We start from the raw sequence: 24,344 nt of genomic DNA on the forward strand, positions 1-24,344 counted from the left end.
CTTCACTTTTCAAGGAAAGTTATTATTTAACCCACAGACCTAAAAACCCTGTCTGGTTCTCACATCTCAGTGGCATCCTCTAAGCCCTCCAACCATGGTCTAGTTGTCTCAATGCTCACAAGTGATGGCCCCCAGACTTCCCCAAAGAAAAGTTTATGCCACAAAGTCCAGCTCATCAGCACCAATTTATTCCCATTCTAGGGCCCACTTTGAGTTGCTCTAAAGAAGAGCCAACCATTCAGAAAAACAGCTCCTTGTGGAAACTATACAGATGATGTTTAAAGTATTAATTACCATTTTTACAAGAATCCTTGCTGCTTTGGTGGAGAGGGGGTATCTGATGACAGGACCCAGCGGCTATCCACAGTTCATGGCTGACGTCCAAGGGCTGAGAAATGTTCATCTTGAGGTCTACTTGATTTTCACTAGTCCTTACCAAATCGGAATGAGATATACTTGGGGGGTAAGTGGCATCCTGATGGATATCTGCTGGAGGCGGTTCGTTCAAAGTGTTAAGTGACATTTGCGCTAAAGCTTCATTGATGAAGAATGAATTTTCATGACATAAACCCTCAGATTGATTAAGTTCCATTACCTGTGTAAGAAAAAAGAAAAAACACAATAATTCTTCCAGCAATTTGCACCAGTTTTATAAAGTATTTATTCCTAACAGAATTTAGCAATCAAGATTTTAATGAGTGAGGTGGAGAAGGATATTACCCTTGACTCCCTCCTCCCATCCCCCCTTTTTTTTTTTTTGTGTTTTTTTTTTTGCTGTACGCGGGCCTTTCACTGTTGTGGCCTCTCCCGTTGTGGAGCACAGGCTCCGGACGCACAGGCTCAGCGGCCACGCTCACGGCCCCAGCCGCTCCGCGGCATGTGGGATCCTCCCGGACCGGGGCACGAACCCGTGTCCCTTGCATCGGCAGGCGGACTCTCAACCAGTGCGCCACCAGGGAAGCCCTCCCATCCCCTTTTAATGAGCTAGTACCAAAAACTTCAATTGGCAACACACAGCATATCTTAAAAGAAATAAAAATCAAATGAAAAGACACATGCAGCTGTGTGCTCACTGCCGTTAAAGTGTTTCTACTTTAAGGGAATAGCATTTTCACTTTTGCTAAATAAAAGTTGAAGACATTCATGTATACATAAAGTATTTGCAATAAATATAATTTAGCCAACTTGAAAGGAAAGTCAGATATAACACAGATCACTCTTAGAAGCTTGTCAACTTTTACAACTTCATGTACAGTATTTACAATACCCAGGACATGGAAGCAACCTAAATGTCCATCGACAGATGAATGGATAAAGAAGATGTGGCACATATATACAATGGAATACTAGTCAGCCATAAAAAGGAACGAAACTGAGTTATTTGTAGTGAGGTGGATGGACCTAGAGTCTGTCATACAGAGTTAAGTAAGTCAGAAAGAGAAAAACAAATACCGTATGTTAACGCACATATATGGAATCTAAAAAAACGGTACTGATGAACCTAGCAGCAGGGCAGGAATAAAGACACAGACGTAGAGAACAGACTTGAGGACACGGTGAGGGGGAGGGGAAGCTGGGATGAAATGAGAGAGTGGCACTGACATATATACACTACCCAATGTAAATTAGCTAGTGGGAAGCAGCCGCATAGCACAGGGAGATCAGCTCGGCGCTTTGTGACCACCTAGAGGGGTGGGATAGGGAGGGTGGAAGGGAGGCTCAAGAGGGAGGGGATATGGGGATGTACGTATACTTATAGCTGATTCACTGTGTTGTACAACAGAAACGAACACAACTTTGTAAAGCAATTATATTCCAATAAAGATATTAAAAAAAGAATATATAAAAAATAAAAAGTATCTATGTGCACATAGTACATAAAAGTAAACTCTTAGAACAAACGGAATTGTCAAGTATGGTTAGAGTGGGTGCAAAATGAAACACGGAACTTTTGGAAAGGCTTTATCCTGCCCAAACATTAATTAGTATACTACTTACGTTAACTGTCATTAGTGAAATGGATTTTGAATTTATGAGGTCAAATTTACAAAAAGAGAACAAGCTTGCAATAACGGAATAGTAGTGTACTTGTTAAATTCAGTACCTATGAACATTAATAGCTTAACTGATCTGCTGAAAGGTAAATCTATACAGAACTCTGAAGACTGGAGCATACGCAGGGGAGCTCGAACTACAGCGTGCTCACGGTGAGCGTGCCTCCAGGGTAAAGCTCGCCTCAGTGGTACAACTCTAGTCTGTATTTCTTCCCTCGGGTAAGGGGGTCTCAGAGTACAATGAACCCATGGTCCAGCAGCACCCGGACCTTTCACGTGTCCATACTTCAAGTCAAGGTGCATATGTATTGTCTCTAAAGGGTCCCAGCTTTTGTTACCTACACACCAAGTAACTCTTGTGAGCTCTCACACAAGCCGCGAAAAAGACAGACGTGTGGTCAGTGGCTCCGGAACCACCACGACCACGGCCGTCTCACACGCTGCTTCTGCAAGCACAGGGAGACCCGTACCTCCACGCCTCCTCCAGGCAGCGCCGCGGGAAGGCTCCTCTGCCGGCTGTGCTTCCAGCCACGCAGCAGGCTCTTCTGGGCCCGCATCCTCTCCCTCTCCCTCTCCACCAGGCGCTGGCCCTCCCGCAGCCGCTCCAGGCTCTGCTGGTACTCCTGGAGCTGCTGGTCCAGCTGCCCCCGGCTGCTCAGCAGCAGCTCCTCCTGCAGCCGGCACTCCCTCTCGCGCTCCTGCAGCCGGCTGGCCTTGGCCTCCTGCTCTCGCTGCTGCTGGTCGCACCTGCGGTGCCAGCGCTGCCGGTCCTGCTGGAACTGCTGCTGCAGCTCGTGGAGGTTGGCCAGCTCCTCCCGCCGCTTCTCCAGGCTTCGGCGCTTCTCCTCGTCCTGAAAGGGGCTGCCTCGGAAAGAGGGGCCGGGGGACAGGCCCTCCTGCTGCTGGAGAGCCAGCCTGTGCACCTCAATGTGGCTATCCTGAACGGTCAAGGCGGCCTGTCCGAGCAGAGGGCAAAAAAAGCAAAGGCGTCCGTACCGTGTGCACCTTGGGTTGGTACCACCTCAAGAGCATGACCAAATTATTTTCTCTGAATATCTCTGTCCTTGTTCTAAGTTACCTCCTGAGACTGACCTTGGCACTTCAAATAGGCTTGTCTGCATTTCCTTAGTGGTATGGCCTGGAATTTATACACAAAAGAAATAAAGCACAAAAGCAATACTCATCCCCTCTTTTGGAAATGCGGTTTGTTGCTGGTTGGTGGATAATATTTAAGCAATAAGAATTCAGTACCTGAATTCACAGGACTCTGCATTCCTGTGCTATGCCTCATTCTTTTTCTGAGGTCTTGACAGTCAGTAATTCAGGAGAATTTAAGAATCTATATAAATCTGGTAGTACCCTTTGAGTCTCAAACCAGAAATTACTTAAGCTATATGACATACACGAAGACATAAAAATAAAAGTCAGCCACTTGGAAGCTTTGCTAAATAACCTTTTTTATAATATAATGCCCAAGAACAGCAGTTAATATCATGTTTAGGCGATGTATAAATGGTAAAGCTAGTCTCATTACCGCTATTTCTTTGTATTATAGCAGGAAGGTCATGCACAAAACACTAAGCTGAAATTCGTTTAATAGAGTGCTAAAAGGAGGCTGGACTGCTTCAGGGGACATAGGTACTCTAAAACCCAGAGGACATTACCAACCAGGGACACAGATCCTCTAAAACCCAGAGGGCATTACCAACCAGATTAAAAAAACATTTTGAGTTACGGCACCTGCCTACAAAAAGTTTGGCAGTATCACAGGAAATAACTGACAAGTTTTGGAAGGATTCCACAAAACAAAACAAAAAAATATCTGTAAATGCCCCTGGAAGCTTTTAATTTTAAAAGTCCCCAGTGAAAGCACAAAGAAACAGAAAAGGGACAAATTGAAAATGGCCACATACTGGGTATGTGTGTGTATGTTGTGACTCGTTATGAGAAATTATTACTCTCCTAGGGATAAATTCTCATTTTTCTTTCCTAAAAATTTAAAAAGCTGTCCATGTAACAGATGCTGGGAAGATGGGGATTTGACCATTAGTTATTTGTTAACTCAGCAGTTTCCCACGCTTTTGAAGGTTAAAGAACTAAGGTATATTTTAAATTGGTATTTGTCTTGGAGTAAGTCTCAAAAATGTATTCAGTGGGGCCTTTTGAAATAAACTTCATGTTTTTAAATTTGAAAATCAATTCAAAAAATTTCAAATTCACGTGAATATTTGATTAATGACTTTTAGCAGTTATTATAAAGAAAACAATGATACCATTGAGAAGAGGTACTAATAACTTTGATATTTAAATACGAAATAATAAGCCATTCAGGACTCTGCTGACCTGGCTAAAGCAAACTGTAGACTGCACATCACCACTTAATTCTAACAAATCCTAAGGGCATCATCAGAGTAAAACAAACAAACAAAAAATCCAACATTTTATATACCAAAACTGCTACAGGCAATGGTAACTCTCATGTAAGGATTACAATTAGATTAATTAAATGCTACCATGAAGTATTCTTCATATATATTTAACATTTGGGATAAGACTACTCCCTTCTGTAGCAGAGAGGTGAAATCTGAAGACTGGATATTCATCTTCACATTTAAAGTTTACATTTACATTTAGGACAGAGAATAACGCTTGCTTTTGAAGTTTAGGAAAATTCCCAATTCACTCTCTCTCCTTTTCTTTTTTTAATTATATTGAAGTATAGTTGATTTACAATGTTGTGTTAATTTCTGCTGTACAGCAAAGTGATTCAGTTATACATGTATATTCGCTCTCTCTTAAGTTTTCTCAGGGGAACTGTGTCCTTTCCTTTCTGCCTTGCCTATACCTCATCTCTATTCTTCTAACATAGGATCAAATTTCATTTTCATCTGATTCAAAATTCCTTTGTAAAAACTTTAATCATGCATAAAACATTCAGCTTCAAAAGAGATGACTGTGCCATGAACAGAAATCTTTGAGAGCCCATATCCTTAGACCAGCTCAAAAGCTTTGGTTAAGAGAACCCACTATAGAATTTGGTATTTGCTTTAGTGTTGCAAAAACTAGGTCATTTAGGTCATCCAGCTTTTCTGAACCTTGAATCCACAGAGGGCTGCATTCAAGGTTGAAAAGAAGAGATATGACCTTGTGAGTGTTTTCATCAGGCAACACAAGCTGGGACACTCAATGTTTTCATCTCCCAAAAGTTAATGAAGTGCACGCAAACTATACCCCTTCTCAGTTAAAGTTTAAAAGAAAGAATATTTGTTTTACATGAGAAATTAATCTCTAAGACCATCTACCCCAGACCAGCATATCTAATAGAAGACACTAAAGGCATTCCCACTAAATCTTGAATACGACAAGGATGCTTACTATTGCCACTATTATTTAAGACATTTCAGAATTTCTAGCCAAAGCAGTAAGCCAAGAAAATGAAATTGATATAATTATTGAAGAGTAGCCAAAATACCACTACTTTCAAGTTTTTACTTTCTACTTGGAATACTCCAAAGAATCAACAGAAAAACTATTAAAACAAAAAAACAAAAATTCAATGAGTTGGCCAGTTAAAAATATATAAAAAACCAATACCTGTATTTCTACCAGCAACCAACATTGGGGAAACAGAATGAAAAAAAAAAGATTCCATTCACAATAGGAATAAAGAGACAAAAATATCCAGGAATAAACTTAGCAGGAAAAAAAAGTACCTAAATGAAGACAATTACAAAGCTTTCCAGCAGAACATAAAATAACATGTTCTCAGACAAGAGAACCAATTATTGCAAAAGTGTCAATCCTCCGCAATTTAATTCATAAATATAGTAATATTTTAATTTAACTGTCTCAGTAGAAGATGAAGAAATTTGTCAGACTGATTCAAAAGCTCTTATGAAAGAACATACAGACAAACATGGAAAATAATAAGAGGAGACTGTCATGCATTCAAATGTAATCCAGAACTTTAATAAATAAGATAGTGGTACTAGATCAAGAATAGGAAGATGATCAATAGAACATAAAAGAAGTCTTGATGCAAAGTATTAATAAGAAAACAGCAAATGTAGCATGATATTTTTTTCTGGTAAAAACTTAAAATCAGACTTTTATTTTCCTTATTTTCTTTTAATATTCAATTAGGTATAAGATATGAAATATGAATGACAATAAACCAGTGGGGAAAAGTTTAATTTCAGTAGTAACCCAAAAAATGCAAATTAAGATCATGAGCTAACTTGACCTATTTTCAAATAGAAATTTCCATTACTTCAACATTTTCAAATTGGCAACAAGTTGTCCATATTACCCTATTGTAAACTTTTCCAGGTGTATGTAATCTATGTCCATGTCCCCTTTTTCTTGCTGATGATGATTTTTTCATGCCTTTTTCTTTTTTTCTCATTAGTATCAATATGAGGTTTTAAAAATTTTACTAATGTCCTAAAAGAAACAATATCTGAATTTTATTGATCTTTTCTATTATTTATTTTCTATATAATTTATGCTAACTTTATTTCTTCCTTCCCTCTACTTTCTTTGGATTTTATTTTGTTGTTTTTTAACTTTTTGAGATAGATGCATAACTCATTGACTTTTAGCTTTTCTTCTTTTTGCATATGTGCTTTTTAAAGCTCTAAATTTTCTCTAAGCATGACTCTAACTATAACGTACATATTTTGATACTTAGTAATTTTATTATCCTTCAGTTAAAACTATTTTATAATCTTCAATATATTCTCTTCATTGAGTCCTGATTTACTTAAGCATATATTTTCTTAATTTCTAAATCAACAGGGATATTCCAGTAGAATATTTGATACTCGTTTCTAAATTACTTGCACTGTGACCCTAGAATATACTTTGTATGATTTTAGTTGCTTGAAATTTGTAGAACCTTACTTTGTGGTCCATAATATGGTAAATTTTTGAAATGTTCCAGGTGTACTTAAAAAGAATGTGTATTATTCAGTTTTTGTGTGTATTATTTTATGTATATTAATTAGGTCAAGCTTACTTTTCCTGTTATTCCACTGTAACCTAACTGATTTTCTGTTCACTTTTATTATAAAGAGAAATGTGTTATAATCTAAAAAAAAAACAAACCTTAAGATCAGACTTTTATTTTCCTTATTTTCTTTTAATATTCAACAGGGATAAGATATGAAATATGAATGACAATAAACCAGTGGGGAAAAATGTTTAATTTCAGTAGTAACCAAAAAAATGCAAATTAAGATCATGAGCTAACTTGACCTATTTTCAAATTGAGGACAAGTAGAGAGGAGTGCTGATTATTTTGGCAATGTCTATCAAAAACCTCAAAAATTAATTTCAGTAATTTATCCTAAGGAAACACTCACATATGTTCAAAGAGATCAGTGCACAAGGATGTGTGCTAGACTGTTATTAACACAAAAGTATAAACTATGAGGAATGGATAAATTCTGTAGCCCTGAATATTATTCAACCATTAAAAATCGTGCTATAGAGGCAAGTGATGACATACAAAGGTACAGGTTCCAAGAGTATGTATAAAATGATTCAAAAAACTAGAGGGGGCTTCCCTGGTGGCGCGGTGGTTGAGAGTCCGCCTGCCGATGCAGGGGACACGGGTTCGTGCCCTGGTCCGGGAAGATCCCACATGCCGCGCGGAGCAGCTGGGCCCGTGAGCCATGGCCGCTGAGCCTGCGCGTCCGGAGCCTGTGCTCCGCAACGGGAGAGGCCACAACAGTGAGAGGCCCACATACCGCAAAAAAAAAAACCCAAAAAAACAAACAAAAAAAACACCAGCAGAAACCTAGAGGGATACATACCCCCATGACAACAGTAATTCTCTCACAAAATCACAAGTCATTTTACTTTATGTACCTGTATCAAGATTTTCTATAAATCTGTTTATAAACATTGCTTTCACATCGTTTTAAAATGTTTTTTAACTCACAAATTAAGCAACTGGATGTATTCAGCCTTTCTTGTGCACGACCTAAGGTATCATCCAGCCTTAGAGTCCTCATTTTCACAATGCCTGTCTTTCCTGGACAGACAGTGAGCCGTCTGATGGCAGATTTTGTGGACCACTTGTCCTTGTGCGCTTGGTTCTCATCACAGTGCCAGGCCCAGAGAGGGAACTTAATAAATGTTAGGTGGATGAACCAAGAAAACAATGAAAGAGCATATGAATTATTTAATTGCCCCAAAGGCCTAAAGGCCACATGTGGAAGTGAAAAAAGTTTAGGTGTGAATTTAAGTTTTCACCAGAAAACGTGAAGTCATGCTATACTCACCTAAGAAAGAGATTCATTGTAAACTTCAAGCCAGATCATACTCATCAATAGTTTTTAAAGATATGAACTGTTTTATGGTTTCAGAGAAGAATGGTATAAACGGTAGTAGTGGTGATGCCTCGTGATTACAAAACCAGGTGAAGTTCAAAGCATCTAGCTGAGTTACATTTGGGGTGAGGCTTGGTGTTCTTTTAAGATCATTCACTACCTCTCAAATGTTCTAATTTTTAAAGTCCAGGACTCATCGAATAAAGTGAGTTGCATGAAGAGAAACATTCACAGGGTCAAAGCATAGTTACCTGAAGGCTATATAAGAGACGGGTTAAATTCTGTATCGCTTGTATAATCTGAAAAATAAGATTGTGAGTGTCAAATTTTGGAAAAAGCATTCATTATCCACAAACAAAGGATGGTAACATATTTAAGGTATGCAGAGCTCACCTCTGACTGTGAAGAACTTGGGAAACTTCTATATTCCACCTAAAATACATAAAAACATAAGAAAATGAACACACTCTACTCTTGAAAAGCTGCACTGTAGTGTTCCACAGTATATGACCTCAGGGAAATCGCTTCTCTCTCTCTAAACTCTTCCGTAGTGACTGTTTCCTCCCACAAATCAAAGCCTGTAGAATTAAACCACCACTTGATGAGAGAGAAGCCCCTCTGTGCGGACTTGGTATCTGAGATGCATGGCAACTTTCCACCCAGCCATCCCTTAAAACACTCAGGGAAGATGGTCAAGGAGCGCTGCAGGCTCTAAGTGACAATGTTCACCTCGTGCAAACCGTATTGTAAATGGAGCTCTCTGTGCCCAGGTTGAAGTTGTCTCCTGGGCCCAGCTTCCATCCTGGAGGCCAGATTTGGAAGCCAGAGATCATCATGCCTGGTCTCTAACTCACTTTGAGATTTACAAAGCCACAACAGACAGTGTTTGGGAGGAGAAACCAGACCCAGAGGCAGCCCAAAGGAGAGCGCTCAGCTGGCCAGCTCCAGGTGCCCCCTCTCAGAGCTCACTGGGCCCATGCATGAGCACCTTAGTAGAAGCCCTGTCGGCAGAGGCCTTGAACGAGGCCACAGGAGACCACGTGCTCCCGGGGCATGCATCTCTACCTCACTCATTGCCTCTCTACTGCACACATTGGGGGCACATGTGGCTAGTGAGGGCTTCCAGTTTTCAGAATTCAACATTTGTCTATTTGTTTGTTGTCTCTTTTCTCTCATTATGTAAGCCAACGAGTGGCAAGATTTCATCTGTATTCAGTACTGTACCTGCAAACCTAAAAACGCTGCCTGGAATGTAATGGACACGCACACTCCATTCTATAGATAAAGAGTGAGGGACCACGAGGCCCTCCACACCTCACGCCGTGGGGATCATCAGATTCCCTGCCCTCCTACAGTCTCCTGCACACCACTTGTGGTCTTGTCTGAGCAGCTTTAAATTGAAACCGCAGGAAACGGCTCTCAGGTAACCTGAGACTTGTTGAATTCAGTTAGTTCAGGCTGATGAGGCCATGAAGAGCTAGCCAGGTCTTTTCTTCCCGCCCCTCACCCTTCCCCAACGCTGCCCATGAAAGACGTCATTACTAAGCAGCACCTCAAACAGGGGAAGGACAAACGATGGGAAAGGAGATGAAGTTTAGTCATTAGATCTGCACGCAACCCTCAGGAAGATAACCGGGGCTGAGAAGCCCTGTTCTGTAGTGAGTTCCGGAGTTCTCTCTGCTCTTCTGGTTCTGTCCTTGCTCCACATTCCACTGCTTTTGTGATAAAAAGATTGTATGGGATATAATTTTTATATTCTACACACATAAGAAACATAGAAATGAGCTGGATTATGCTACGTGTAGTTACTTATTCCCAAGATCCACTTGGTTTGATACCAGGCAGGAATTTTGAACATCATCTTTTTAATGGAGTTCGTCTGCCACCTTGTGGTGAACGTGCATAGCTGCAGTAGGTGCTTTACACACGGGATATTTTGCCATTTGGGTTACCAATCAGTAATTTTGAAAAATCCTTTCAGAAATGTTTTGTTGCTTTTTTTAAAACCTTAACATATTAAGAAAGATAATTACAAAATACCCATCATATGCTTATTTAAAGTGTGATTTCAAATGATTCTGCCATGTATGTCAGTTCATTTCGTTTCTAAAAATGCCTTATGAATGGCAACATTTTCCAGGTAGGTTCATCCAAAGAGCACCCTGAACACGTAACCTCTTACCTGTCACTGAATCATGGAAGGGGAGGGCTTTAGGGGTGGGAACCACCTCAGCTCAACCCTCCCCCAGCTTCCCCCCCTAGTAACATAAAAGCAGCTGGAAGCTACAGGCTTGAAAGTGAAGTCTGCCCTGAGAAGGAGGGAAAAGCAGGAATGTTTTAAGAAGAAATAAGTTAGAAAGCTCAGAGTCAGAGTAAGCGGAGTAAACTCTAACGACTATTTTCATTTTGGCCTATGAAGGTTAAAAAAACACTAAATCACAGCCATCTTTTCTATGGCTCTTAAAATATCTTTGGTTTCTCAGTCATATGTAATATATACAAAAATATATATGATGTACAAAACGTTACATAAAGATCGGACAGATGTCATCTTCCCACATGAACACACAGTGGTATCTGGTAATGTACCTAATTCGATTTTAGATAAAGTTAAGCTCTTGAGCCCCAGATAATCCTGGGAAGGCCCACTAGCCACTTCTCAGAATCATATTCTTACTCCCTCTCTCTCTCTGACATCTCAGTTTCATTTGACGTTAACAGAAAATTTCATGCACTTAATGTTTAAAAGAGTGCGTTATAACCTATGTGTATAGTACGTTAAAAAAAAAGGTGTTTGGAATCACTTTGCCCCAGAGCAGAAACTGGTTAGGTTGATTACAAGTCTATCACAAAAAGGCAGGTGACAACAGGGGTGGTGACAGGAAAACAATCGTAAAGGAGAGGAAGGTAAAAGGAAGTGAAGAAGCCAGAATATTCCAAAGTCAAAATTGTTTCTGCCACTTTAGCACCACCTGGCTGCATAAGGGCCTGGATGTCCAGGACCACCTCTCAGCCACGAGTTACTGTATGTAGTGGGTGAAAAGCTTGAGGTTTGCGGGGCGGAAAGTCAGACCAGAAGCAAAAGCGCAGACACACAAATAAACATTTGAGTTTTAAATCTTTTTAATTACTTTTCATTGGTTGCTTGGTTTACACCTACACGGTATCAGAAAAGCAAGAACATTTTAAGAAGAAAAAAGTTGGAAAGTTCAAGTACGAATACTGAAATTGAGAACAATGCAGGAGAACGCTTGCGGACTATTCACTGCCGTGGACACACCAGGAGCTGAGGTTGTTTGATTACACAAAGTAACCGCTGCTGTTTACTAACAAATCAGTTCACAATACCTTCTCCCCGGCATCAGAGACCGCCAGGTCGGTTCCCACACCCTGGGTCCCAGGATCCACATCCCAACAGCCTCTTCCTCCTGTCCCTTCTGTGACTAGTGCTGGAAGCACACCATTGAGACAGAAACAAAAAGGACATCATCAAACATCAGCCAGTAGACTGGGTTCTTTGCACTCAGCTGACACATATTCCAAGATAAGAAACATCACAACATCACATGTATAGGATATTCTTATAAGAGGTGCTAAAAAAGTACAGAGCAAAGTGCAGAGTCCCTGCCCCCAGGGAGCTTACACACTAGTAGATGCCAAGCTGGCCCACAGCACCCATTGTCACCCATCTTTTTACTTTTCTTTCTTTCTAGCGGAGAGATGTCTGTGGTACCAAAAGGGTAGGATTCTGCATCTCACTTTCACTTAATAGGAAAAGCCGCCTGCTGGGGGTTACATTGAAAACAGGCACCATGGAAGAAAATCAAAGGCTGGCAGGCCAGGTCTAAGGAGACGGGTCTGGGAAAGGCTCCCTTAGGGCCGGTACAAGAGTAGCAGACCGTAAACAAGGTTAGAAGGGAGGCATCCAATGGCAGGAATGAAACATCTTTCTAAGCAGGTGAAGACGGCTAATACTTTATGAGCTCAGAGTCATACAAACTGGGAAGCTGTCCTTATCTCCAAATAACTTAATTTTTAAAATAATTTCCAAGTGTGTTTTGTCCCTCACAATTCTTACTTATGCTGTAAATTCACAAATACTGTAAATACTGTATATTTAACATATGAAAACACAGAGATATTTCTAGTCCAGAGATACGTTTAAGTACCAAATACAGACTTCACGCCATCCATTAAATCTCCATTGGTGGGATTTTCTTTCTTTACCCACGTGAACTCAGTTAAAATTTATACCACGCTCACCTTGCACATATTAAAACTAGACTTTCCAAAGCCCTTTCACACACAGAGTCTCATCGGAACCATGTCCACTCAGGACCCTGGTGAAATAGATATTTGCTTTGTGCTATCTTGAAACTTCATTACTGATGAAGGAAATACTTTTTCTTTATTTAAATTAATTAGAAAACACTTTGGTCTTTGGGAAATGACAGTCCTCTTTTATTCCAAAGACGTTTTTGTTTAAGCAGAAATAGCTCCAAATTTTATCAACTAAAAATTAAGTTCATTTTGCCCAAGCTAGTCAACACTCTTTCACTACAGTGAACAAACACTTTATAGAGATTCTTCTGTCACTCAAAAAACGGTTGGACTCTTGGGTACTATTCTTAACTCTTAGAGAGATGCCAAAAGCATTACCAGAGAATTAGCCATTCTCTCTTCCCCCCAGTAGATACGAGGACCATCAAATGGGAAAAGGAGCTGATGGTGAACCAAATGAAGGCAGAAGAGTGGCATGGACCAGGTCTCTCTGCTCCTGTATTCTATTTCAGAATTTCAGAATTTCACAGGAAGTAGATTCTACCTGTCCACCTGATTAGGTATTTCAAGGACTAAAAATAGAGGGCCTTGCTTGGTCTGTAAGCTCAGACTGACAGGGGTCCGACTTAGAAGGACCCAGTCCTCCAAGTCAATCATAGAACCAAACCATCCAGTTACAGACTTCCGTTCAGGACAGTGCTTCTCACCCTCATCAACTCTAGGAAGAGAATCAAACTCTTGTAGCACCGTGTTCCAATCCAGCCCAGCACTAAACCCCAGCACAAGACTAAACCGGTACAAGACCCCACCAACCTGCCCCTCCTCTACGTGAACCCTGACTTCAAGCCACTGTAAACAGCCTCCCATGGTTCTAGCAGACGTCAGGGGAGATGTGGATACGGACAGGGAGAGCCTTCGTTGCCTGGTCTGACAGGAGGTAGGTGCGGCCTGTGCTCTGAGCAGCTGCAGGAGCTGAGTGGAGCCTGTCCAGCTGTCCCTGGGCTGAGGCTGAGAGTGGCAGATCCCTACACCGTACTTTTAGCTAGAACTTCTTCAACGGCATCGGCAGACTCTTCTTTAAAAAGCAAATCACCTGGGGCGGTACAACTCCCCTGACAAATCTGGGCTGTGTCGAAATGAAAAACACATGTGCACATTCTGAAACTAGTAACCCAGGATTACATAAAGTAGAACTTAAGAATAAATATTAGCTCTGGTTTAAAAAAAAATGTATAGAATTTTAAAACTGTACTGCTTCCATGTATCTCAATTAACCAAGGGATGCTGTTACAGAAATTCTAAGACCATTTAATCCTCCAATCTCTAGCTACTAAAGACATTTTATCTGTGCACAGAAGACCTGGGGAAGTAAGGTTTTTAATCACCAGGACATAATGAAACTATATCCTTTATGGTCCTACCTCAGAAACCTCTAGGGAACTAAATATTTAGCTCACAACTATACATATAATTCGGTTCTGAGAAATTACCTAAATCAATTCACCACGTTCTATGTTTCTGTATTTAAAATCTACTGAAACACTGTTTAATAAATGAATTCTGACCTCAATTAAAGTGTATGACAACAGTGATCAAGAATCTTCCGGCATTTCTGCCTTTAACCCGAACACTAAACCTCGTGTGCGTGTGTGTGTGTGTGTATGTGTGTCTCTGTGTCTGTGCATGTGTGCATATATGCATTAGATTCTAGTTTTCTGAGTTATGTTTTCTGAGTTGATGATATGAGATTAAGGTAAAGTTTTATTCATTCTTTAATGAACTGCAGGGACCCTTTTCCAAAAGACCAAAAAGTGTCAAAGCTCTTTCAAGACTGTATTCAGCAAGTCATAGCAAATACAAGACAGGGTAGGGTTTGAACAAAGGACACAGCTTCCCTGGGTAATGGCAGTATAACCTACAAACTATTCTTTAAGTCCTTGTCCTTGGAACACCAGTGTCACTTCTATAGGTAAAGGAGGCTAGCGTATTTATTCTCAGGTTTTTTTCAAAAGAATACACTCGTACCCTTCAAATCAGGACAGAGTCACTGCCTTCATTTTATGTGCCCACTATATGCTCCAGGGACGGTGCCCAGGCTCACTGCAAAGGCTACATGCTCACTTACAAGCAGTAGGTGATCCAGGTGCGTCCCGAGAACTGAACACATCCTGCAAAGCAGGTTCTCCACAACCTTCCTTGGGTGACTGACACACATCGCTCGTCTGGGAGGCCTTCACTGCAACTTGCAGGCTCTCGGCTAAGGAGAAGGAGGAAAACAAAAGTAAATTAAAAAATATATATGTGTGTGTGTGTGTGTGTGTGTGTATATATATATATATATATGGCCCAGGAGCTAAAAATGGCTTTTACCTTTTTAAAGCATTATTAAAATACACACACATGCACAAAGAAGATTGTGTTCCCCAAACTGTATATGGCCTGCAGAGCCTAAAATATTTACTATCTGGCCCTATACAGAAAAAGTTTACCAACCCGCAATCTAGACCAATACTTTTAGCATTACTTTATGATAGAGAATGAATTCAATAAAAAAACAAACAGTATAAAAATAACTCAAAGGCAACTTCCAGTAAATTAGTATGCCAAAAACAACTTCCTGAAATCAATTAATTTAAATATGATATTAGGCATTAGGATTTTATTTTTTATTATTTATTTATTTATTTAGCTGCGCCGGGTCTTAGTTCCAGCACGCAGGATCTTCCCTGCCGCGTGCAGGATCTAAAGTTGCAGCATGCGAACTCTTAGTTGTGGCAGGTGGGATCTAGTTCCCTGACCAGGTATTGAACCCGGGCCCCCTGCACTGGGAGGGCAGCCTCAACCACCGGATCACCAGGGAAGTCCCCAGGCATTAGGATTTTACAACTTGCTACTCAGAAATATTAGCTGTTCTTCAAAAGAGTATTTCCCCAAATGTGCCTGAAATAAAATACGGATTCACAATCTTCACCCTAGACCTACTGCATCAGATTCTCCAGAGGGGAAAACAGGGGATTTGAATTTTAAACAAGCACCAATGGCTACTCTTAGGATCTGGTAAGACTGGGAAACGCCACACCAAGAAAGTCAAGTTCTTATTTACAATTAAAAATTTGCAACCAGCTCATAGGATAGTATAATTCTGAGGACGCTACAAATATTTCTAAATCCCTCTGTCCAGTGATTCAATCTAGCAACTACTCATTGAGCACCTACTCTGTTCTGGGGGCCACTGGGCATCTGTTAACTAATAAGGAGAGTTTGCAGACTAGAGAAGGAAATAGACACACACAACTAACTCTACTACAGGGCAGTGCACGATCAGTGCCAAGTTCTACCATCCAGGTATCAGAGCATCACAAAATGCCCAGCAGCACAGGCTAAAATTGAGAGTGCGCGACTTATTTGATAAAGACATCGTCAGGGACAACGAGATGGTCCCTGGTTGTGTCAACCCATTTGGAAGTTCTTCTGGCTTTATTTCTAAAATCTACCTTGCCTCTGCCCACTTCTCTGTATTTGCATTGCCAAAAGTCCTGGTCTACACCGAGGCCCCAGCCTCTCTCATCTCAGCCTCTGTAAGCACTTCCTAACAGTCTCCAGGCAAACTAGTCTCCTTCCGATCTTGTTTTCCATTCAGCAACCCTCATTCTTTTCAAGATATAAATAAGATCATGCTACACCCATGATTAAAAGCTTCCAACAACTAACTTTCCACTGATTTTGGAATAAAATGTCTCTCTCTCTCTTTTTTTTTTTTTTTTTAGTAAAGACTTCTTTTATTTTTTTTTTTATTTTTGCGGTACGTGGGCCTCTCCCGCCGCGGAGCACGCGCAGGCCCAGCGGCCATGGCTCACGGGCCCAGCCGCTTCGCGGCATGTGGGATCCTCCCGGGCCGGGGCACGAACCCGCGTCCCCTGCATCGGCAGGCGGATTCTCAACCACTGCGCCACCAGGGAAGCCCTCTCTCTCTTTTTTTAAACCACAATCTACAAAGATCTGGTCCCTGCCCACCCATAGCAGTCTCCTCTGCCTCCTGTCACCCTGCCTTCCTTCTTTCACTGAACATGCCAAGCCCATTCCAGATGCAGGGGCTACGTACTCACATTCTGTCTGCCCAGGAATGGTCCTCCCCCAGATCTCCAAACAGCTGGCTTCTCGTCTGTCAATTTTCACCTCAAAATATAATCTCAGAGCAGTCTTTCCTGACCTCTCTACAGCAAAGCCTTCCCCTCATCCAATCCCATTATCTTATTTTCTTGTGACTTTCTGAAATAACCTTGTTTCTCTGTGTATTGTTTATCTTCCCCAACTAGAAGTTTTTATGAAAGCATTACTGTTTCCTTAGTTGGCACCAACAATAGCGCATACAGTAGGTAGATGCTTAATGAATATTTGATGAATAAATGAGTAAGAGATTCCATCAGTGGACTCCATTTCAGACAACCTCTACACCCTCCTTAAGACCTCAGTCTCTTCAACCGTGAAATAGATACAATAGATTTGATCATTTCTAAATTCTCTTCCATAGGTAGTGTCCTGAGATTCTAAGGCAGAACTTGGCATACGTTTTCTGCAAACATTTCTGCGGACAGTAAATATTTTAGGCTTTGTGGGCCGTACAGTCTCTGTTGCAACTATTCATCTTTGCCACTGTAGCAAGAAAGCAGCCATAGACAATATGAAACAAGCGGGTGTGGCTGTGTTCCAATAAAACTACAGCTGAAAAACAGGCGGTGGGAGGTGGGATGCATTTAGTCCGTGGTCTGTAATTTACCAACCCATGTGCTGAATGACAGCATTCCCTTCCACTCTCGGGTGGTGGCTCTTTTATCCCAAACCCCCTCTGTCCCTATTGTCACTTCCAGACTATTGGCCCCATTTCCTCCCTAAACCTGTTTTTCCCTTGAAGTTCATGCCACCAGATTACACCACTCCTTGGTCCTCCTGGTTGCCATTCATCTACAGACTCCTCAAACAACATGGCTCCTTGTGGAAGTTCTCTCACCTCCCCCAATGCTACTCTTGTCAGGATTCTCTGTAATTTCAATTCTGTGAACACAGTCCTTCCAGTACCCTGGCCTATCATCTCCCTAACTTTTTCCCCTTCAGTGAGCTCGTCCTCCACCCTCCTTCAGCCACCAACTCCCACGGTTATGCCCTAGACTTTGTTATTCTCCACACAGCACCCAGAGGAAGTTCCTTTTAAAACACAAATCAAGTCACTCTTCTACTCAAAACTCTGTACTGCTTTCCCATCTCACTCAGAATGAAGTTCTGAGTGCTTACCTTGATCCGGTCCATGGAATCTGAGTCCTAAGTAACTCTGACTCATCTCCTGCCACTCTCCACTCCTACGTCACTCTACCAGCACTGTCCTCCTTGCTGTTCCTCAAACAAGCCTGGCACTCACCTGCCTCAGGACCTTTGCACCTGCTGTTCCCGACATCTGGAACATTCTTTCCCCAGATATCTACTTGGCTTTCTCACTTACTTCTTGTCTGCTCACATATCACTATATCAAAGAGGCCTTCCCTAGTCATCCTATCAAAAACAGAAACTTCCCAGCCCTATCACTCTCTATTCCACTTACCCTTATTTTTCTTCATAGCACTTGAACCAAACTGACATCTTTTTTAAATATATGCTGCTGTTTCTGGAATAAGTAAGGACTCTCTGTTTCTGGAGAGTAAGGATTTTGTCTTCTTCTGCTGTGTCCCCAGCACCAAGACCGTAGCACACGGCACATCGTAGCTGCCCAATAGACATTTTATGAATTTGTTGAACCAAATCCTTTTGGAAGCAACTTACCTTCTTTCAGCGCTGCTGCCAGTAATGAGGCTGCCTGGGGAGGCTCTCCGGGGTCTGGTTTAATGAGGAGGTGGGGCTCTAGATGGACATCCTCAAATCCACTCAGCTCTCCAAGTTCAGCATAGATATGCAGCTTCTCTTCCAAATATGTGCAAATTTGTTGGTCTTGGTTACTGAGTATTTCTAAGAAATAGTATTAACCATTGAAAGTTATCACATGAATACAACTAATGAAAATCCAGGCTCTAAGATAAAGATGTTGCTAGTTAGCAAGCAGTACATTGAACAGGTCAAGTACAAGTTATTGATTGGGTGGGACAAACCTAGGTTGAAATCCTAGCTATTCTACTTGGTGACTGTACTTTCCAGCAAATGATTAACATCTCTGAGCTTCCTTTGCCTTTTCTGTAAATTTGCTGTACTCAATAAATGTTTGTTTCATTTCCCATTCCCCTAATTCCCGAAAACCTTGCAAAGCCGATCTTTGTTTATTCAGGCTGTTTTCTATTAAGATTAAACATGAAGGTCAGGAATGAAAATTGAGGTGGCACTGTCCACGATGAGCGCTTCCCACAAGGGAAAACAACGCAAGGCCTGAAACTGCTCGGCCTTCAGCCAGTCCTGGTCAAAACCAAACATACCGGTTTATGTTTTCGTTTCTCAACATCCGATGTCTTTAACCACCTTCGCATGCATCATCTTCCTCTAATTTCAACATGTCACAGAATTCTTAGAGCTTAAAGGGACCTTAACCAGAAGCGAATTCAGGGGTTCTCAGTCTGCCTCAGAATCACTGAGGAAGAGTTTAAAATACTGATGTCTACAGCCCATTGCCCTCAGATTCTGGGTGAACTGATTGAGGGTGAGGCCCAGACATCAGAATTTTTAAAGACCTCCCCAAGTGACTCTAAGGCCCAGCCAGAGATGAGAATCACTGAGCTCATCTAATTTCCTTACTTCACAGATTTGGAAACGGAGGACCAGAGCTATTGTGTTCCTTGTCCAAAGTCATACAACCGTGACCTAACAGTGTGAGATCTAAAATCAAAACACTAGACAACAGGTCCAATGCCCATCTGCACCATACTGTCCACAATTGCTGTTATGTTACATGCAGAATTTTTTAAATATATTTTTAATCACTAAGGAGGGAGGGAGTCATTTTATTTGAGCACCTTTAGTGCCAGTGTATATATATATATACATATATATATATATATATGTGTATGTATGTATATGTAGATAGATTGATATCTACTAACTATATATATATATATATATATATATGCATGTATGTATGTGTTTTTGTTTTGGGGTTTTTTTTTTGTGGTACGCGGGCCTCTCACTGCTGTGGCCTCTCCCGCTGTGGAGCACAGGCTCCGGACGTGCAGGCTCAGCGGCCATGGCTCGCAGGCCCAGCCGCTCCGCGGCATGTGGGATCTTCCCAGACCGGGGCATGAACCCGTGTCCCCAGCATCGGCAGGTGGACTCTCAACCACTGCGCCACCAGGGAAGCCCCTGTATGTATTTTTTGAGAGTGGTCGGTGTGGACCTCCAGTGCACAGAATTAATCATTTAGTCATACGTTCCCATTCATGACACCTGGGCTTTCCCAACCTCCAAGGAGAACTGCACGACCCGGGAACGAGAGGCGTCTGCATTATACCTTGACATTGCTGAATTTTGGCCACTCTGGCTTCAGCTTTCCGCCTCTCTTCGTCAGACTCACTTGTCCTTCCCCCTTCTTCTTCTGGGCAACTTTAAAAGACAATAGTCAAGAGAGACAACTGAAACCAAATCCAAGTATCTTTAGGCTCGTTAGAAAGACATGGGAACTTGGCAGTAGAATTATTCGGAGAAGAAAAATTCAGCAGAAAGAGAATTCATCGTGCCCCCTGGCCAAGAGATTTGGTTTTCTTGAGTATATAATGGACCTTGCATCATATAACACAGCTCTCAAAGTCAGCAGTTTAGGATGACTCAAATATTTCAACAAACACACACATACACAAACATACACTCATACATGCACACAATACCAACGCCACCGGTAGGTACAACTCAAATCATCATTGTTGCTTTCTACTGCATTTGAGCACTTCCATTCTTAATGAAGGTAGAGAGACTGGAGGGGATGGTGGTAGGGTGCCAGGTTGGGTGGGGCGCAGTGGAGGAGGAGGAATTTTATACAACGTCATTCAAGATCTAACTAATCAAGTTACCATTAAGAATGATCATCCTCACATCCCCGTTTATAAAAACTGTCTTTGCACAAGTAATGAGGGGTAAGTTGATGTAGCACACTTAGATCCAGCCATCTAAAAAGGTTTATTGAATGATTCTTCAGAATTAGGGACAAAGAGAAACACAGACATGGTCCCTGCCCTCAAGGAGCTTCCAATCTAATAACCAAACATATATACATAGAAAAGATAATAGCTGCAAGGCTGAAGATGACAAGCACCAAATAAATGCTTTGAGAGCAGGTGTTAAGGAATTTCAGGTAAGGAAGAGACCAGTGGAACTGAAGACGTCTTCAGGAAGGAGGTGAGCCATGAGCGGCACCAAGATGGGCAGGATTCACACAGGCAGAGGGAGACAGGGCGTTACAGGCAGGAAGACATGGAGGAAAAAGGTGCAGATGAGGGGCTACTGCAGGCCGGGGCAGGGGGTGGGGAGTAGACCCTTCTGGCTGAGGCTAAGTTTTCATTCAGGGGAGACACAGTTGGAATATTTTCCCCAATGGAACAAGTCCATTGCCTCAATAATGGACAGAAGGAAATGTTACCTTTCTACTGCCTGTTGGATCCGCCTCATCCAGGTATTCCGTTCCTCCTTGGAGTTGGTATGAATTTCATACATCTCAGGACCAGCAGATGAAGCACTGATCAGAAACATTCCTCTCTCCTCATTCGCAACTTCCCTAGCAATGAGCTTCTGAAGGGAAATAACTGATGGCTTCTGATCCTGCAGATAAAAGGACGAGGTGCTGATGAAACAGTGTCCTATTTAAAGCAAGGTCTCACAAAACACAGTAGCTAAGGAAACAACAGTATTAGGCAAATCTTATTTCACTTCAACCTTTTCTCTTCCACAGAAGAGCTGTGGAAGTTCATAAGATTTCCAATGAAAAGGTTATGCTGAAGAGAGGATGGAAAAAGAAGACACAGGAGAATGTTTGTCCTTAAGAACTGGTGGTTTAAAAGGATATCTTTTAAAAAGACAGAACAATCAGAGCAGTAAGAAAAAAATATCAAAACTGTTGTAGTCAGGGATGGAGAGATTCTTCTAGAAGGGCATGGTATAGGAAACAGTGTATCAAATATTACAAAGAGATTACGAGGGTTGGAAGACCTACAGAGTCCACTGGATTTGGCAGTTAACAGTAACACTGTTTCAACAAGCTGATGGGTACAGAACCCCAAGTACCAAAGAGTAAACTGTAAATATGAAAGGTAACACTGGGGAGGCAAGGGCTTCCCTGGTGGCGCACTGGTTAGGAATCCACCTGCCAATGCAGGGGACACAGGTTTTGAGTCCTGGTCCGGGAAGATCCCACATGCTGCAGAGCAACTAAGCCCGTCCGCCACAACTCCTGAGCCTGCACTCCAGAGCCCGCGAGGCACAACTCCTGAAGCCCAGGCGCCTAGAGACCATACTCTGCAACAAGAGAAGCCACCACAATGAGAAGCCCACGCACCGCAACGAAGAGTAGCCCCCACTCACCACAACTGCGGAAAGCCCGTGCGCAGCAACAAAGACCCAACCCAGCCAAAAATAAATAAATTAAATAAATTAATTTTAAAAAAAGAAAGAAAGAAAGAATGGGGAGGCAAGACCTCAGATTCCCCAGAACCAATGTCTACTGCTATTGTAGTACTGAGCACAATAGCCTCACTGCAACCTGCAAATGCCTCTTGTTCCCACCAACCAGGTGAGCCCTTGGTGGGCAGGAATGGGTCTAATCCATCTTCATATGCCTAACCCAATGTTTTGAATAAAGTAGGCAACTCAATAAATGTCAGTAGAACTATATTTGGCATAATTCCATCAGAGAGAAGTAGGAACAAAGTCTAAAATTTGGCATCGAAGCCATGATTAAATCACCTTTTCTATCAACATTTACTATGATCCTTCAATGCCCCATTCTAAGCACTAGGGATTCAAAGATGAATAAGACACTGATAATACTAATTTGGGTAGGTAGTTATGGTTGAAAATGATGGCCAAAAGAATGCCGGTAGGATGAACAGTTTGGGGGCTAAATATGAAGAATCTTCTTCGGTTTGTGGCTTCTACCACTGTTTACAGAGTTGGTTGCAGCATGTGGTTTTGCTTCTTGGACTCTTGGACTGAGCGACGCCTTTATCCAGAACACACTGCTCCATCCCTCTCTGCTGACTCCTTGGTGCTGACACGTCGGCTTTCCCGGCATCACCCAGCTTTACCACATCTGAAGTTGCTTGCGAGGGTATGGCCAGAGGACTTCTTCATTCTATCTTCATCCAATTCTTAAGAGTAGCAAATACAAAAAAGCAACCCATGCTGGGACAGACTACTGATCTACCCAGTCCTGCTCACTGCCTCTGCTCATGGAAGTAAAAGCCACTTTGTGGCAGAGCTCTTGGAACACTGCCCGTTCTAATTAGGGACAGCCCCTGAGCACTGTTAACATCCCTTATTCGAATATGGATCTACTATCTAAGACCTTATCTGCTTTCCTTCTTGCAAAGCACAGTTTTAACTTCCTCAGCTTACAAGGTCAGTAGCCTCTATACATAAAGAGGCAGAGTAGCTTTGAATACACACACACACACACATATGTATATATAACTATTTGAACTAGTTGTTTAGTGTTGCAGGAGAGGAGGTGGTGGCGTCAGATATTTTAAAAATGAAAAATAGGTCAGTGGGTAGAACGTAGCATTAATTAAACCACCACAGACCAGGAGGCATCAGGGACATGACCATGATTATTCAAACTAATCACACATGGACACTAGAGATGATCAAGAATTCAAATTAAATCTCTAGGAATAGAGGTAACCTGCCTACTTTGGAGACAGATGTTAAAAACTAGTGATGCAGGGCTTCCCTGGTGGCACAGTGGTTGAGAGTCCACCTGCTGATCCAGGGGACACGGGTTTGTGTCCTGGTCTGGGAAGATCCCACATGCCACGGAGCGGCTGGGCCCGTGAGCCACGGCCGCGAAGCCTGCACGTCTGTAGTCTGTGCTCCGCAACGGGAGAGGCCACAACAGTGAGAGGCCCACATACCGCAAAAAAAACACAAAAAACCCACAAAACTAGTGATGCAAAGGCCTAACTCAGCCTGCAGAGAGCTTTTCTTTGTATCACAGCACTTTGACAAAAGATTTTTAAAAATAATCGCCAGCCTTTAAAAACTGAGCATTTCACTGTTTTAAAAACTCTAGATTTCTGAGTTTTGAGAGAAAGCAGAAGATTGGCAATCCTGGGCCCATAGCTTCATTTTAAACAACAGGCGACAGCTGAGCCATCCCTGCCCTCTTTGAGACAGGGCATGAATTCACCAGTTCACTGTGGTCCCTACCACTCTCTATCAGCTCCTTGATAGCAAGAGTCCGGTCCAGTTTACTCATTTACATTTCCTGCCCAATCCCTGTAGACACTGGAGTTGACAACCTCTGCCCAAGGGAAAGAGGAAAAGGAACTGCTATGTTCAGCCTCATTGTTGCACCATATCCACTGGTGATTCCATAAAGTGGCTGATTCTATTAGTGAATCATTCCATTCAGGATTCCACTGTGATAACAAGGTCTTAAGGTCACTTCATATTGAACCTGCACATCTACACATTCACTTTGTTTTTTTAATTGTTCATT

The 24,344-nt window shown here is 41.9% G+C and overlaps 1 protein-coding gene across 8 annotated transcripts in view; it reads right to left on the reverse strand.

Annotated features, from left to right (window-relative positions):
- Positions 1-24,344, reverse strand: part of ARHGEF28 (Rho guanine nucleotide exchange factor 28) — a 311,929-nt gene that overhangs the window by 27,866 nt on the left and 259,719 nt on the right. For 5 of the 8 annotated variants that reach the window (XM_027100839.1, XM_027100838.1, XM_027100840.1 and 2 more), the window contains 9 exons: positions 21,270-21,448; positions 20,148-20,239; positions 18,482-18,664; positions 14,796-14,927; positions 11,738-11,838; positions 8,783-8,821; positions 8,641-8,688; positions 2,525-3,010; positions 295-595 (listed from right to left, as the gene is read on the reverse strand). In XM_027100839.1, coding sequence (XP_026956640.1) covers positions 295-595; positions 2,525-3,010; positions 8,641-8,688; positions 8,783-8,821; positions 11,738-11,838; positions 14,796-14,927; positions 18,482-18,664; positions 20,148-20,239; positions 21,270-21,448 — 1,561 coding nt within the window. Of the gene's footprint in view, positions 1-294; positions 596-2,524; positions 3,193-8,640; positions 8,689-8,782; positions 8,822-11,737; positions 11,839-14,795; positions 14,928-18,481; positions 18,665-20,147; positions 20,240-21,269; positions 21,449-24,344 lie in introns of those variants that run through there. The other 3 variants (XM_027100841.1, XM_027100843.1, XM_027100842.1) reach the window with 3 other exon arrangements.

The sequence above is a fragment of the Aethalodelphis obliquidens genome, unplaced genomic scaffold (assembly GCF_003676395.1).
Source record: "Aethalodelphis obliquidens isolate GAN/ISIS:26980383/991018 unplaced genomic scaffold, ASM367639v1 scaffold4, whole genome shotgun sequence".
Taxonomy (NCBI): domain Eukaryota; kingdom Metazoa; phylum Chordata; class Mammalia; order Artiodactyla; family Delphinidae; genus Aethalodelphis; species Aethalodelphis obliquidens.